This window comes from Panicum hallii, chromosome 7 (genome assembly GCF_002211085.1).
Source record: "Panicum hallii strain FIL2 chromosome 7, PHallii_v3.1, whole genome shotgun sequence".
Classification (NCBI taxonomy): Eukaryota; Viridiplantae; Streptophyta; class Magnoliopsida; order Poales; family Poaceae; genus Panicum; species Panicum hallii.
The window spans coordinates 25611099-25624427 of record NC_038048.1 but is presented as its reverse complement, the minus strand read 5'-3'; the positions used below and the strand labels follow the sequence as shown (position 1 = coordinate 25624427).

Here is a 13329-nt window from a genome sequence, read left to right as displayed (position 1 = left end):
TTTGCTTGTTCGCGTAAAGTCGGTCTAGGCGGTGAGGTAAATGGACAGGTGGGAAACGTATCTTCTAGTTCTTCTTCCCTTCCCAATCCTCTCATCCGGGCAATCCATGAGCGTCCTCTTCCTTCAGCAGGTGGGAAAAATCCCATAGGAGTTCGCTGAAGATGATGCTTATAGACCACGCGTAGGCGTCGCAGGGCTTTTCGGGCAGCCTTTCGGTAGGTGTCTGGGAACCCAAAGCCAGTGGTGGAGATGAACCAGGGTCCACGTTGGGGTAGAGTGTGCTTTTTTCCCACGAAGATCATCAGGTCACACCGAAGGGTGCCTCAGAAGTTGTACTCCCGGTAGGTGTACTCCGGTGGGTCCACAACTCCGGCGCGTTCTAGGCTGAGTAGCAATAACCTCGGGAGGCCAGGCTCTACAGGGCAGATTCTATCACTCCATCCATTATCAGCCATCTAGAACAGACAAGGGCCAAAGGTAAGTGCCATGTGGAAAGGTGAGTTAAGTGGAGAAAGATCTAGTGGGAAACGGCTTAGAAAATATCCTCGGTCCTAAGGGTCGCGTCCTACTCTGATACCACCTGAAGCGTCCCCTCATCAGAGGTGACTAAATGTGATACAAATATCAGTCCCAGGAGGCTGATAACACATTTATTACATCAGATGGTTCATTACCGTACAAACCGTCGAGGTAGTGGGCACTGAAGCGCCACTATCAAGAGGGACAACATAAGGACTACAAGCCAAACTAAAGTGCCAACGAAATTTAAGATAATATCAGAGTCCTGCGCCATGATAAGCTTCCTATGGGGACCCTGAACCACAGGCAAGGTTGGGTGCAGGACGGCGACCTACTCGACGTCTTTAGGAATGAAGTTCGGATCCTCCACTGTAAAAACTAGGCAAGAGTGAGTACATATATACTCAACAAGTCCAACCACACCCACGGAGGGAATAACAAAGATCATGCACAGGATATATCAAGGATAAGACTAGGGTTCGTTTGCGATAAAGCGAGGTTTTACACATGCAAGGGTTCATTTAATAAAAGAGTTCTCTCAAAACATTTCTGTAGGGATCGAATAATAAGTGGGTTTGATCCTACACAAAGGATCCAGGTTTTAATGCTACCAGACTCCACATCCACAGTAGCTCACAGCACAACCACCGGACACTTTCAAAACAACTCACGCCACAAAACCAGGCATCCCAAAATGTTTATTGAAGTGACCATGCCGTAACTCGTCCAATACCGTGGACATGGCTATTCGAATAGATTTTACACTCTACAGAGCTTGTACACTTTACCCACAAGTAAGGTACCGCACTACGAACACCTTAGTTTCGCTGCGGATCCTAATAAAGCCATTACCCACCTTAGCTGAATCTAACTAGCCAACACGGAAGCAACCATGGGGTTAATGATCTATCAACAAAGTCATAACAGGGACATAACTCACACAGATTGTATTCCTTCCCCATGATCTCCCATTGCTCACCAGCTCTCCTTTTGGCTAGCAGAACAACTAGTGGGGTTTATGCTAATCCGTTGCCCACACAACGGTCGAGTGGTTGTACGATAAGTGGGTTAGGCAAGATGGCACCTCAGTTCATCCTTATATTGACAAGACGGACATCTCCCAACCATGCTCAACCACAAAGGTACAAGCTCACCAGTGGCATTTCACATAGGAAACACCATCCATCTCGTCAAGTTATATCTTTCTTTTATTTTCCTGAAATCCCGTTTTATCTTTTAAAACACTCTCACCTTTATTTTCGATAAAGCGCGTTGTGGTCATGGTTAAAATATAATAAAGGGAATAAAAGGTCCTAAGCATCTCTAGCTGCAGTTAACATCCAACAGAGCAAATCCTATATAGACATTAACCTAGGTCATCATGGAATAGTCATAGCAATCAAGGGGTGGCTATCCAACCATGTCTTGCAATAAAACAATGCATTTTATAAAATAGGTCAATAGGTTCTGTTTATAAAACTGGGATAAGTATGCATCAAAGGATGGGATTGGACTTGCCGTCCTCAAAGCCTTCCGGAAGCTCCTCCTCGAGGTACGGGTCTTCGGGCTCCGGCTCGCGGTCCTGCTCCTCCTCGGTCACACCATCGGCTACGACACACAAACAATCACACAATAAAAACAAAGTTCACCGACGAGCTAAAAAAAAGAGAGAAATAGAGAGCTTCGATAAAAAAATAGAGAAGACTATTATATTTGTCGGATGTGGATCCTGAGACTTGGAGAAATTATTTGATGCGTGGTGGAGTTTGGAATCGATTCGGAACAAAATGTCGCATGAATTGATGAGTTAAATGTCATTTAGGGAGTAGTTTAAAAGGATGAGGACTATTTGTAATGAAATAAAGAGATAGAAGGAGCTCTGGTGAAATATTTGGGAGAGGGAGGTGGAGGGTTGCGGACTGCATAAGGGGGAAAAGTGGAGAGGGTTATGCATAAGTCTGCCTTTCTTTTTCCTCGAGACAGAACGGGAGGGGGAGGGGAACGGTAGAATGGGGGGGCGGCCAGGCCATGGGCGCCGGTCCCCTGGTGCATAATGCCCGGGGAGGAGGGGAAAACGGAGAGGAGGCCGAGGGGGTCCGATTCCGGCCATCACCTCGTGCGGAGACGGTCTACGGAGGGCTGTCCACGGGGATGGGTGGTGGCTGGCAATGGTGAGCGGCGGCGGCGAGCTGCAGCGCGAGGTAGAGGAGGGGAGGTGATGGGGTGGTGTGGGCAGAGTGAGGGGAGGCTTGGGGTCTGATTTATAGGCCGAGAGGAAGAGGGGAGATGGCCGGCATGGGAGGGTCATGGGCAGTACAGGAACCTCACCATTAATGGTGGCTGGGATGCTCGGGGACAAGGCGCAAGCTGCAAGGGTGAGGGAACGGGACGGAGACGGGCGGCGCAGCAGCGGGCTGCACGCCGGCATGGCGTGCACAAGCAGCAAGCACGCAGCGGCACAGCGAGTAGCACCGGCCGCGGCAGCCGTGGCGTGACGCGGGCGGCGTGATGCGAGCGCGCGTGCACAGCCAGCAACGGGGGCAGTGGCGGGTCGTGCGCTGGCCCGCGCATGCACGCAAGGAGCGGGCTACAGCTCGAGCAAGCAGCAAGCAGCACAGGGGAGAAAAAGAAAGAGGAAGCCAGCGCAAAAAAAGAGTCTGGAAAAAAGTTAGAAGAGAGAAATAAAATGGATTTGAACAAAATGTGAGAAAAGAAAAGAGGGGACATGCGCGCGGCACCGATGATCGCGGCCGGGCAGGCGCACGCGGCCGAACGCGACACGATGGTGATGCAACGGGACGGCGGGGCTAGTGGAAAAGGAAAAGGGACGGGCGGCTCCGCGGAAAAAGAGGAAGAGTCTGCGCGATGTCGGAACGGTGGAAAATCGTGAGGTGGGCTTCGGGAGCTCAAGCGGCGGAAAGGTTTAAAGGATTTTTAAGCGAGTGATTGGTAGTGCAATTTAAATAAGATAAAAACGCGGGCGTTACAATGAGACATCATCCTGACCGTTGCACCGCAAACCCATGAATCTAATAGCCTATCATTGCCTCCGGTGATCGAAGAGCAGCCACATACAAATGAAGCTGAGGATGTCGATTTGGTTAATGGCCTGCTAGCACAAGAGGCGTTAGAGTTTGATAATTCACCGCCTTCGTCACCATTACATCCAATAAGTTCATCACCCCAAGAGGTCAGAACATGCTTCGTCTACATCCAAGCCGGCAGACGTGGGTGTAAGAACATGTGTACCCCGCCCGATTGAAACATATCAAAAGGAGCCATCAACAATGGTTGACAAATTCTTATTAGGAGCAATGAAGAACAGTTTAGCCTGCAAAGCGTCGGCCTCTGCAAGCAATGTTGAAAAGAGTCCAGAGCAGTCATCAGATGTTTGGGCTACAGATGAATGTCCGACCGAATATGAACATGGCAAGCCTTTCCTTCATGATTGGGAACTACTAGAAGGACGGTGGGAGATGAGAAAGTCTCATACCTGGATCATAAGAGCAATGAAGTTGGGTGTTCAGTCGATCACGACGAAAACCCCAAGGAAATGCTTTGGTATGTTGGAGAGACCTATCATTATTGAATTTGAGGAGTTGCATGCTCGTACCATTAGAAAAGACTCGACGTACAACTCATTTACATGTGGTGCTTGTAAGTACTTCTCCATATGTTCTTCTAGTCCTTCCATCTTACAACCGAAATAATGACTTCCGCCTTCCATAAAATATCCTGATGATGTAGAATGCAATTTGAAGATGAAAGAAAGACGAACTGGTACTCGGTTGCATACTGCAACCCTCAGATCATCGCCCAATCTGAACACTGCTTTAGGCTTACTAAAAATGTTGGAGACCAAATTGAAGCCGCAACAATTGATGAGAAAATGGAAGGCAACACAATAGGCGAAAGAATACGGTGGCGATCTATATATCATGGGTCATTAGGAAATGGAAGGATAAAAATTACATCATGTGTCCCTATGGTTTTGACTAAGTTTCTTTTGCGACCTATATGAACTATACTTCCTATGTAAATATAGTATGAATCATATACACGTTCATGTTTTGCAGCGACCACTAGATCTTAATCATCATCGAACTAAAGCGAGGCCTTGCGGTGGTCTTGGACTCAGCCGACTACCCACATGAGAAATATGCGGTTTTCATTGAAATCCTACACAAGTAAGTAACATAATTGCTTTTTATGCTTACTTACAGAAAATAAATATGAAAGTTCTTAAATTAACTTTTTATACTTATTTTGAGCAACATTTACCAGTTTAGCAAGCTTAACGGAGGCCCACATCTACAAGGAGGACCTAATTATTTGAAAATAATACATCACAAATGGGTTAGTGCCTATTTCCGTATGTTATATCACTATGTTACTAATAACTAATTTATTACACATGGCAATATTTGTATTTTCTTTTATGCAGTGTCACAAGCAACCTAACGGGGCTGTGCTTTGTGGATACTATCTGTGCGAATTCCTCAGGAACAACGGGCTCTACCGACAAACCCCGAAGATTTATGTTATTATACCCATATTTATATTTAGATCCTTCAATTTCCATATTTATACCCATATAATCTAATTATTACTAATCGTTCTATTCTCATTTAATTTTTTCAGTTACCGGAGATTCGAACGACATGTGCAGATTTCCAACACATCCTCAACCAAAGACGATATTGATGACATTTGCGCCAACATATGCAGATTCATCCATCGCGAGATCTGTCATGAGAGAGGATTGTACTATAGCGATGTAAGAGAGTTGGCTGAAGACTAGTGTCGTCAACTTCGCAACTGGGATAGTGCTAGGTGAACAGACCATATTGTATATATGTTCAGGCTACATTGTAACGTGAAACACGAATGCATCAGATCAGTTGTGTAGTAATTAGTTATGTCGTCGAATATATAATATTAATTTCCTATATGAAGGTGTGTATTAATATATAATATTAATTAATTAATTATGTAAATAAGAAAATAAATACAACAACTGTATTTGCAAAGGCCGAAATACGTTTGTCAAAATTGTCGTGAAATTTAAATTTGAAAATTGGCGGAAAATTTAAATTTGAAAACTGGCGGGAACATTTGAAAATTCAAACCTGACGCGGATAGTGATTATTTCTGCTAGTTGGCATTGAGGTATTTGTTCTGCCGTTTCAGCGAGCACACATGTGCCCCCGCCATCACTAATCGATGTGTACTGGCAGTCAGGAACCGCCAGCAGAAATCGGTATTTGTGCTGGTAGAGAGTTTCTGGTGGACACTTAGCCCGCCAGCACAAAGCCAATTTAGCCGCATCACAAACCGTTTCTGTACTAGTAACCATTGATTTTGGAGAGAACTGCCACGGATGTTCCTCTCGCGTGGTTGTTGGATCACCTAGACATTAGTCCAATCGTAATCGATCGAGCTCTGCGTATTCATTTCTGTTCGGCAGCACATGCTGTCAGAATAAAGCACGTACCTGTAGAAAACAGTATGATGTGTCCGCTTTATTGGCGTTCCCGAGAGAAGCACTTGTAGAGTATGGTTCATGAGCTGCAAAAGGAGGTAGAGAGGATGACTAATCTATGGCCTAGACATGGGCAAAGCAATTTGCCAGCATGACCAGCCGTGTTTGGTTGTTTAGCCGCCCTATTAAAGCTAGCTGCGTAACAGTTTTATAGCTCCAGCCAAATAAAGGTACGGCCGATAATGTGTCCCAAAACGTGCATGCCATGCATCGATCAGCACCTACCATCTATAAATAGGGATCTGCAGTGTGGACTGACACAGCAGCTACCTTCCTCTTCAGCTCGATCTCAAGAGTACTGTAGAGTCTAGACTCATTTGCCGTCCTTGATTAGCTCCAGCCCAGCAGCTGCTAATTAAGACGACAGTCATGGCTGCCAGCATTAAGCTCTGCTTATTAGCAGTCTCGTGCGCCCTGGTTTTGGCCACGGCATGCCACGGCCTCCAGGTGGGCTACTACAGGAAGACCTGCCCCAGGGCCGAGGCCCTCGTGAGGGCCGAGGTGAAGAAGGCCGTGCGCGCCAACCCCGGCGTCGGCGCCGGCCTCATCCGCATGCTCTTCCACGACTGCTTCGTCGAGGTACATTTCATTCTGATCTCTGCAGGCATGCACGGGACGAGATCAAAATGGCACGTTGTCCAAATTATTAGTATATTAATGACGTTTCCTTGTCTCTGACTAACCAAGGGAGCGTGTGCAGGGCTGTGACGCGTCCGTCCTCCTCGACCCGACGCAGGCGAACCCGCAGCCGGAGAAGCTGGGGGCGCCCAACAACCCCAGCCTGCGGGGGTACGAGGTGATCGACGCGGCCAAGGCAGCCGTCGAGAAGGCCTGCCCCGACACGGTCTCCTGCGCCGACATCATCGCCTTCGCCGGGCGCGACGCGTCCTACCTCCTCAGCCACGCCAAGGTCAGCTTCCACATGCCGGCGGGCCGCCTGGACGGGCGCAAGTCCCTCGCCAGCGAGACCCTCACGTTCCTGCCCGGCCCCTCCTCCAACCTCTCCAGCCTCGTCTCCGCCTTCGCCGCCAAGGGGCTCAGCGTCGAGGACGTGGTGGTCCTCTCCGGCGCGCACTCCATCGGCCGCTCCCACTGCTCCTCCTTCGTGCAGGCCCGTCTGAGCTCCCCGTCCGACATCGCCACGTCGCTGGCGACCATGCTGAGGAAGCAGTGCCCGGCCAACCCGACCACCGGCAACGACCCGACGGTGTCCCAGGACGTGGTCTCCCCGCACGCGCTGGACAACCAGTACTACAAGAACTTGCTGGCACGCAAGGTGCTGTTCACGTCGGACGCCACGCTGCTGTCGGCGCCCAACACCGCGAGGATGGTGCGCGCTAACGCGAGGTTCGCAGGCTCCTGGGAGAAGAAGTTCGCCAAGGCGATGGTGAAGATGGGGGCCATTGGCGTGAAGACCGGCCGCGACGGCGAGATCAGGAGGAGCTGCAGGCTCGTCAACTAGCTTGCAAGCTGCAGGTTTCGCTTGATCAGGAAACCAGAGATTGGTCCCGTTTGCTACTGCTTTTGAAGAAATTGTTTTCAAATGTGTTGGTCTGTCGTTGGCTCAGCTCGCCCCCACATGTAGCTGGTGGGCATACTTTTGGTTTCTTTGCTTTCGCCGCGGCAGTGTTGTATTTGTTGATTTCTTTTGCCATGATGATGAGGCATCTGCTGCCCTTTTCCGAAGAAATGTAGCAAATTCTCTTTGCCCTTCATATTGTCTCTATGAGACACCCAAAAGGGGGTCTAGAATGGAAAGTCTTCTTAATTTTTTATAACTGTCATGAATCATGAGAGAGTTTTGGACTTTGACCCAAATGAAAATTACATATACATCCGAACAAAGGTTCACTCACAAAACCATTTGTAGGGACACCATTTTTTTTTAGAGGTGGCATAAAAGATAACACGCTTCTGCAAATGGAGTAGGGTTACTGAACCAATTTACCTACCTCTGGAAAATTTACCTACCTCTGGAAATGTACTTTTAGAAGCGGGTGACGGCGTCACCCATCTCTGAAAACGACCACTATTTTTAGGGGCGGTAACGCCATCACCCGCCCCTAGAAATGTATTTTTAAGGAATCAGCCGCATGCATTTCAAGGGTGGGTGATAACATGATTACATGACCCGCCCTACAAATAGTTTCACGCAAAAAAAAATCATAAATTTTTTATATGATGTCGGATGAAGTCAAACTTTATATTAAAATTATAGAAATTGACGAGACCTACAATTTTGTAGTTGATAACTTTTTCATTTAAGGTCATTTAATAGTTTAAAAATTTATTATAAGTTGTCTAATAGCTATGAATGTATAGTATCTCATACAACTCAAGTCATACTTTGAGGTTTCCACAATCTTAACCTTTATATACACTGAAATATATTTGGCATATATTTTCTTATCTACAGTTCATAATAACCATAGTGTAGAAGTTTCACTTTTTTTATTTATTTTGCTATATGTAAAGATTTAAATGAATTTTTGGAATAAAGTAGAAAAATATTTTTAGAGGCGGGTGATAATATAAAAGAATAGAATACCCCATAGAGTCACAAGTGACTTTTTAGTGTGGTGGAGAGGAAGGTACGCGCGAGGCTTAAGGTATGCGGTTCGAACCCCGGGTGATGTAAGTGTACATAATTCATCAAAAAAATTGTACCTTAACAGTACAGGGCTTTGGGCTTTGGGCTTTGTGACGGTGGCCGGTTGGCTCCAATATTTTTTTTATTTTTCTACTTTTTACTTTTATTTTATTTTTTATTTTTGAAAATTATTTTTATAGGCGGGCGCATTACCCGCCTCTAAAATTAGCATTTCTAGCTGCTAGAAGTAGGAGCAGATATTGTACCCGCTCCTAAAATATCTTTTTACCCGTCCCTAGAAACGCCAGTGACTCACGGTCATATATACATGCATGGTGTGGTGGGGACTCTAGTCCCATATTGCTAGTTTATGTATAGGGGAGCAAGTTAATAAATAATGAAGCTGTTCAAACTTACTTGAAGTAATGAAAAATTCATATATTCTGATTCCTCTGCGTAGCATGTACAAGGTGAATCGTGAAAAGAACTGGTGCTCGCAGTCTAAGAGGAGGAGTGGGTGAATTAGGCAAATTTAAATCCTTAACTTGTGGCTCAAACTAATTTCACAAAACATAATCTACAACATGCTATCTAGATATGAATCTACAGTTCGGTTCATCTAGTGTAAAACCCTCATCCCAAAATAAGTTTTGCAAGCTATAACCAATCCTAGCGTAATGCTACTCTAAGAAAGTAAAGACACACAAGTTGCAATTATGAAATGCGGAAACGTAAAGGAAGGGATGAGAGAAATCAAACTCTGGACACGAGGATTTATCCCATGGAATCGGTAGGCACTAAGCCACTACTAGTCCACGTTGTTGAAGCACTCATAAAGAGTATTGCTTCTTGATCACCAAATCTCTTCTAGAACTCCCCTTGACTTGCCACAAAGGTCAGAAACTTGCCGGCGAGTTACCAAGACTCCAAGGGGCCGACACACCAAGATTACAGCTGTGGTTCACTCTAGAACCATACGCAAGGCAGCAACACCTTACTCTCTCACTCTCTCTAGATCTAACCTAGCACTAACACTCTCATAGCATGTGCTAAAGCCTATGCATTTGATCAATTAGCACTCTAGTGGCTTGGTGGTCTTCTTCAGTGTATACGTGACTTCTCTGGACTCCGGCAACCTCAAATGACCCGGGTTGAGGCGCTTAAACAGGCTAAAGGACAGCTCATAGCCATTAGCTGCTTTTCTGCCAAAAGGCTTAAACCGCTGGTTAAACCGGTCGCAACCGTCGATTTAACTGGTCACACTGAGCATGCATGATAGCCATTGAACTCCAACAGCCTGCTTCTGCTAACGTTATTGCACCGACAGATGTCGGTTCAACCGGTGCTGAAAATATTATCAAGCCAGCCATCAGCAACTCCAAAATCCGTTCTGCAACATTGAAGTACCAATGCACCGACACCTTCTTTTGATCGTCGGTTCAACCGGTGCTAAAGGCACTTTTGCTTAAAACCTTCTGGAACTTCTGTGCATATCATCGGGCCAACTGGAAATTGCAACAACACCTACCGTCCATAACGCCGGATTAGCCAGTGCTACTAGGCTTCTCTTCACTTAATCGCCGTAGCAATTCTGGGTTGCACCGACCTGTTCATTTTCCGTGCTGGTAGTTTAACCGACGTATGTAATCATGATGCACTTGTCCAATTTGTCGTTGCGGTCGTTGCGGTCATTTGGACACTCTGGTTTTTCACTGTAACTTGGATACCTTGACATCGATTTGGACACCTTGGCTATGGATTTGACTTCATCTATGGAACCTCACAAACTTGTTAGTGCCATTGCCTATGTTGTCACATAATCATCAAAATCACAATAATATCCTAGCTAATTGTGCCATGTTTCTTACAAAACGGATCAGAAACAGATGGATATTGCAGATCCCATTTCGGCATATCACATCCTATGTTTTTCTTAGAGTCGGATACATTGTCAGATACAGATAGAAACACAAACGCATATAGGCTCAAATATGAGATGAGCTTTATGCAGCTAGTCTCCATCTCGAATTAGTTTTCTGGATACTAAGAAGAAGACATAAGGACATAGCAATTAGATAATTAGTTTAACAGTTTCCCTTTAAATGAAGTTAAATCTATAAAAAACCACTAAATTAAATATTACTATAGATAAATATTAGTGACACCCTTTAATTCATCCCTTAAATCCTATTTTTTTAAAAAAATAAGTGTGCTAATACAAGCATGTACATTTTTATGGTTTATTTTGTTTACACAATATTTTAGCGAATTAAAAATTTGTCAAGATTGAATATTTTTAATTTCTGAGAAAACATTCTGAAGTTAAAATTGTAAATTTGCATTTATTTTTTTCCTTGATGTTGTTAAGGTAACTGATGCCTTTTCTTAAGAAATGTAGAAAATTCTCTCTGCCGTTCGTGGTGTCGGTGTGGGAGACACCCAAAAGGGATACTGAATGACAAGCCGTCTTAATTATTAATCACCGTCATGATAATGTTTTGCACTTTGGCCCAAATGAAAATTACATATACATATCAAAGGGGCCACTCTTACATTGCTAATTTAACTAGGAGGGGGGGAATTAAATAGTGAAATTGTTCACAGATAATTGAAGTGAGAGGAAACAAAACCACGTATGCTCAGTCACCTGCATAGCATGGCGTGCGTATGGCAGCAATCGCGTGGTAGGCTCCGTCAAGTTTTTGGCAGTCTTCAACCTTCATGTAACACAAAGTAGATGTAGGCGTCCCGCGTCCCTATAACACAAAGTAGATTTTGGCAGCAATCGTGTGGTAGTCCTCAACCTTCACGTAATCTTTGATCTTCGTCTCTTTACTCTTTTTAGTAACACAAAGTAGAGGTACACGTCCATAAAACATCTACAGCATGACTGTACCAATAAATGTTAAGGTGAATGTGGTCACTACAGTCTACTACCCACCTCTACTTGGCCCAATCATATAGGCCTGAGTCAGACATGAACGCTCTGTTGGCCCGTGGGCTGCACCTAACAAGGTCATCAACCACCATTTTGACATTAGCCCAATGAAATATCCCCTACAACTTGTTGAACTGTGGTCACTACAGTCTACCACACACCTCTACTTGGCCCAATCATACGATGCTTTCAACTTGTTGAACTTCTCAGAGTCCCGAGCAATTGCAAAGTACGTGCCTCGCAAATACTCTAAGTCGGCCCAAGTTGATCTCCTACGAGAAGACAACCTGGAGGAAACCTCCATGATGGACGTGTGGACGGAGGTCGAGGCGCATCACTACTTCCCCGCCATGGCGCCCATCTTCTACGTGTGCGTCGTGTACCCCATCAAGCATGGTATGGCGCCCAACCGGAAGGTCGTGGACGAGAGCCAGGAGAAGCTCAAGAAGGTGCTCGACGTCTACGAGGCGCATCTGTCGAGGAGCAAGTACGTCGCCGGTGACTTCTTCAGCTTCGCGGACTTCAACCACTTCCCGTTCACCATCCACGTCATGACGACTCCGCACGCATCGCTCTTCGACTCTTACCGCACGTCAAGGCGTGGTGGGAGAGAGTTATGTCAAGGCCGTCGCTGAAGAAGATCAGTGCCCATATGGAGATCAAGGCCTGATAGCTAGCACAAGTAGATCATCGTTCATTCGTTCCAACGAAGTTGTAGCTGGAGGGGGCACGCCAGTGCAGCAGCGTGTCTGTTTATATTTGGACTGTGCTAGAGATAGTTTGGTCATGTAATGTTGCCGTATGTAACTGAGGTTGCAGGGCTCATGTGGACCAAAATTAAGTGTGAAATGCAAAGGGTGCGCTTTGACCAACAGATAAGAGGGATAAGTTAAATTTGTGAAAACAAAAGAAAAGTGTTTCGCTATTAGCTAGATAAAGATCTTACAGTAAATCCAAATATCCCGTAGGACCAACCAAGCAACATGCCACCGGACCCACCACTACCTAGATCCATTCCAGCCCGTAAATGCAAAAGCGAAAATGGGTGTGGGATGGAGGTGGATTTCGTCGATGGAGACGCGCGATTGCTAAGTTTTGGGTGGTGATCAGGTGATGGGACCATTGGGTGGCAGATTTTCGTCGACTAGCAGTCTGAGATACATTTAACCTGGCTAGGCGGTGATCCAACACTTAGTATTTTGTCAAAGTAACAGATGGTTTCAGGGTGTGACTAACATGGCTCCATAGAACCCTCAAGAAAGTGTCATAACCATGTGCAAAAAGAAAATAACAGATGATTTGGTAGTAAAACAACATCTGCGTAGTAAAGGAAGGTATACAGTTGTTGATGAAGTTTGATTGATCGATTAATTTATCTTAAGATATACGGACAAATTTTTTAAATAAAGGAATAATAGATATCCTGGCCTCTGCATATACAACCATTATTACAATAAAGAAAGTACATAAGTTTCAAGAGAAACTAAATAAGGTGGACAGATTAAAAGTAAATCCTTTTACTAAACCACCACCCATTATAAGCGAAGATTTCCATAGCCGTAGTTTCCAGAACTCGAAAAACAAGCTCATGATATAGTATCCTGGTCTTCTTTCTTTTGAAATAGAGCCCAGAACCTAATTTAGTGTGCGACTCTAAAAAGAATCTACAGACAAGTTTGATTGTTCACTCTATCAAAAACAACATCATTATTTCTGCTAAGTCAAATGGCCCAACAAATA

The 13329-nt window shown here is 45.3% G+C and overlaps 1 protein-coding gene and 1 pseudogene across 1 annotated transcript; both read left to right on the top strand.

Moving 5' to 3' along the window:
- Positions 1 to 6336: 6336 nt before the first annotated feature.
- Positions 6337 to 7839, top strand: LOC112900178 (peroxidase 2-like). Its single transcript, XM_025968954.1, has 2 exons — positions 6337 to 6640; positions 6762 to 7839. Exons 1-2 carry the CDS (start codon positions 6431 to 6433, stop codon positions 7521 to 7523), a joined length of 972 nt encoding a protein of 323 aa, XP_025824739.1. The 5' UTR covers positions 6337 to 6430; the 3' UTR covers positions 7524 to 7839.
- Positions 7840 to 11696: 3857 nt separating this feature from the next.
- On the top strand, positions 11697 to 12386 carry LOC112900553 (annotated as a pseudogene).
- Positions 12387 to 13329: the final 943 nt, after the last annotated feature.

Coding starts and splice junctions, on each gene's coding strand:
- LOC112900178 (XM_025968954.1), top strand. CDS start 6,431: ATGGCTGCCAGCATTAAGCTCTGCTTATTAGCAGTCTCGTGCGCCCTG. Junction 6,641..6,761: donor TCCACGACTGCTTCGTCGAG/GTACATTTCATT, acceptor GAGCGTGTGCAG/GGCTGTGACGCGTCCGTCCT.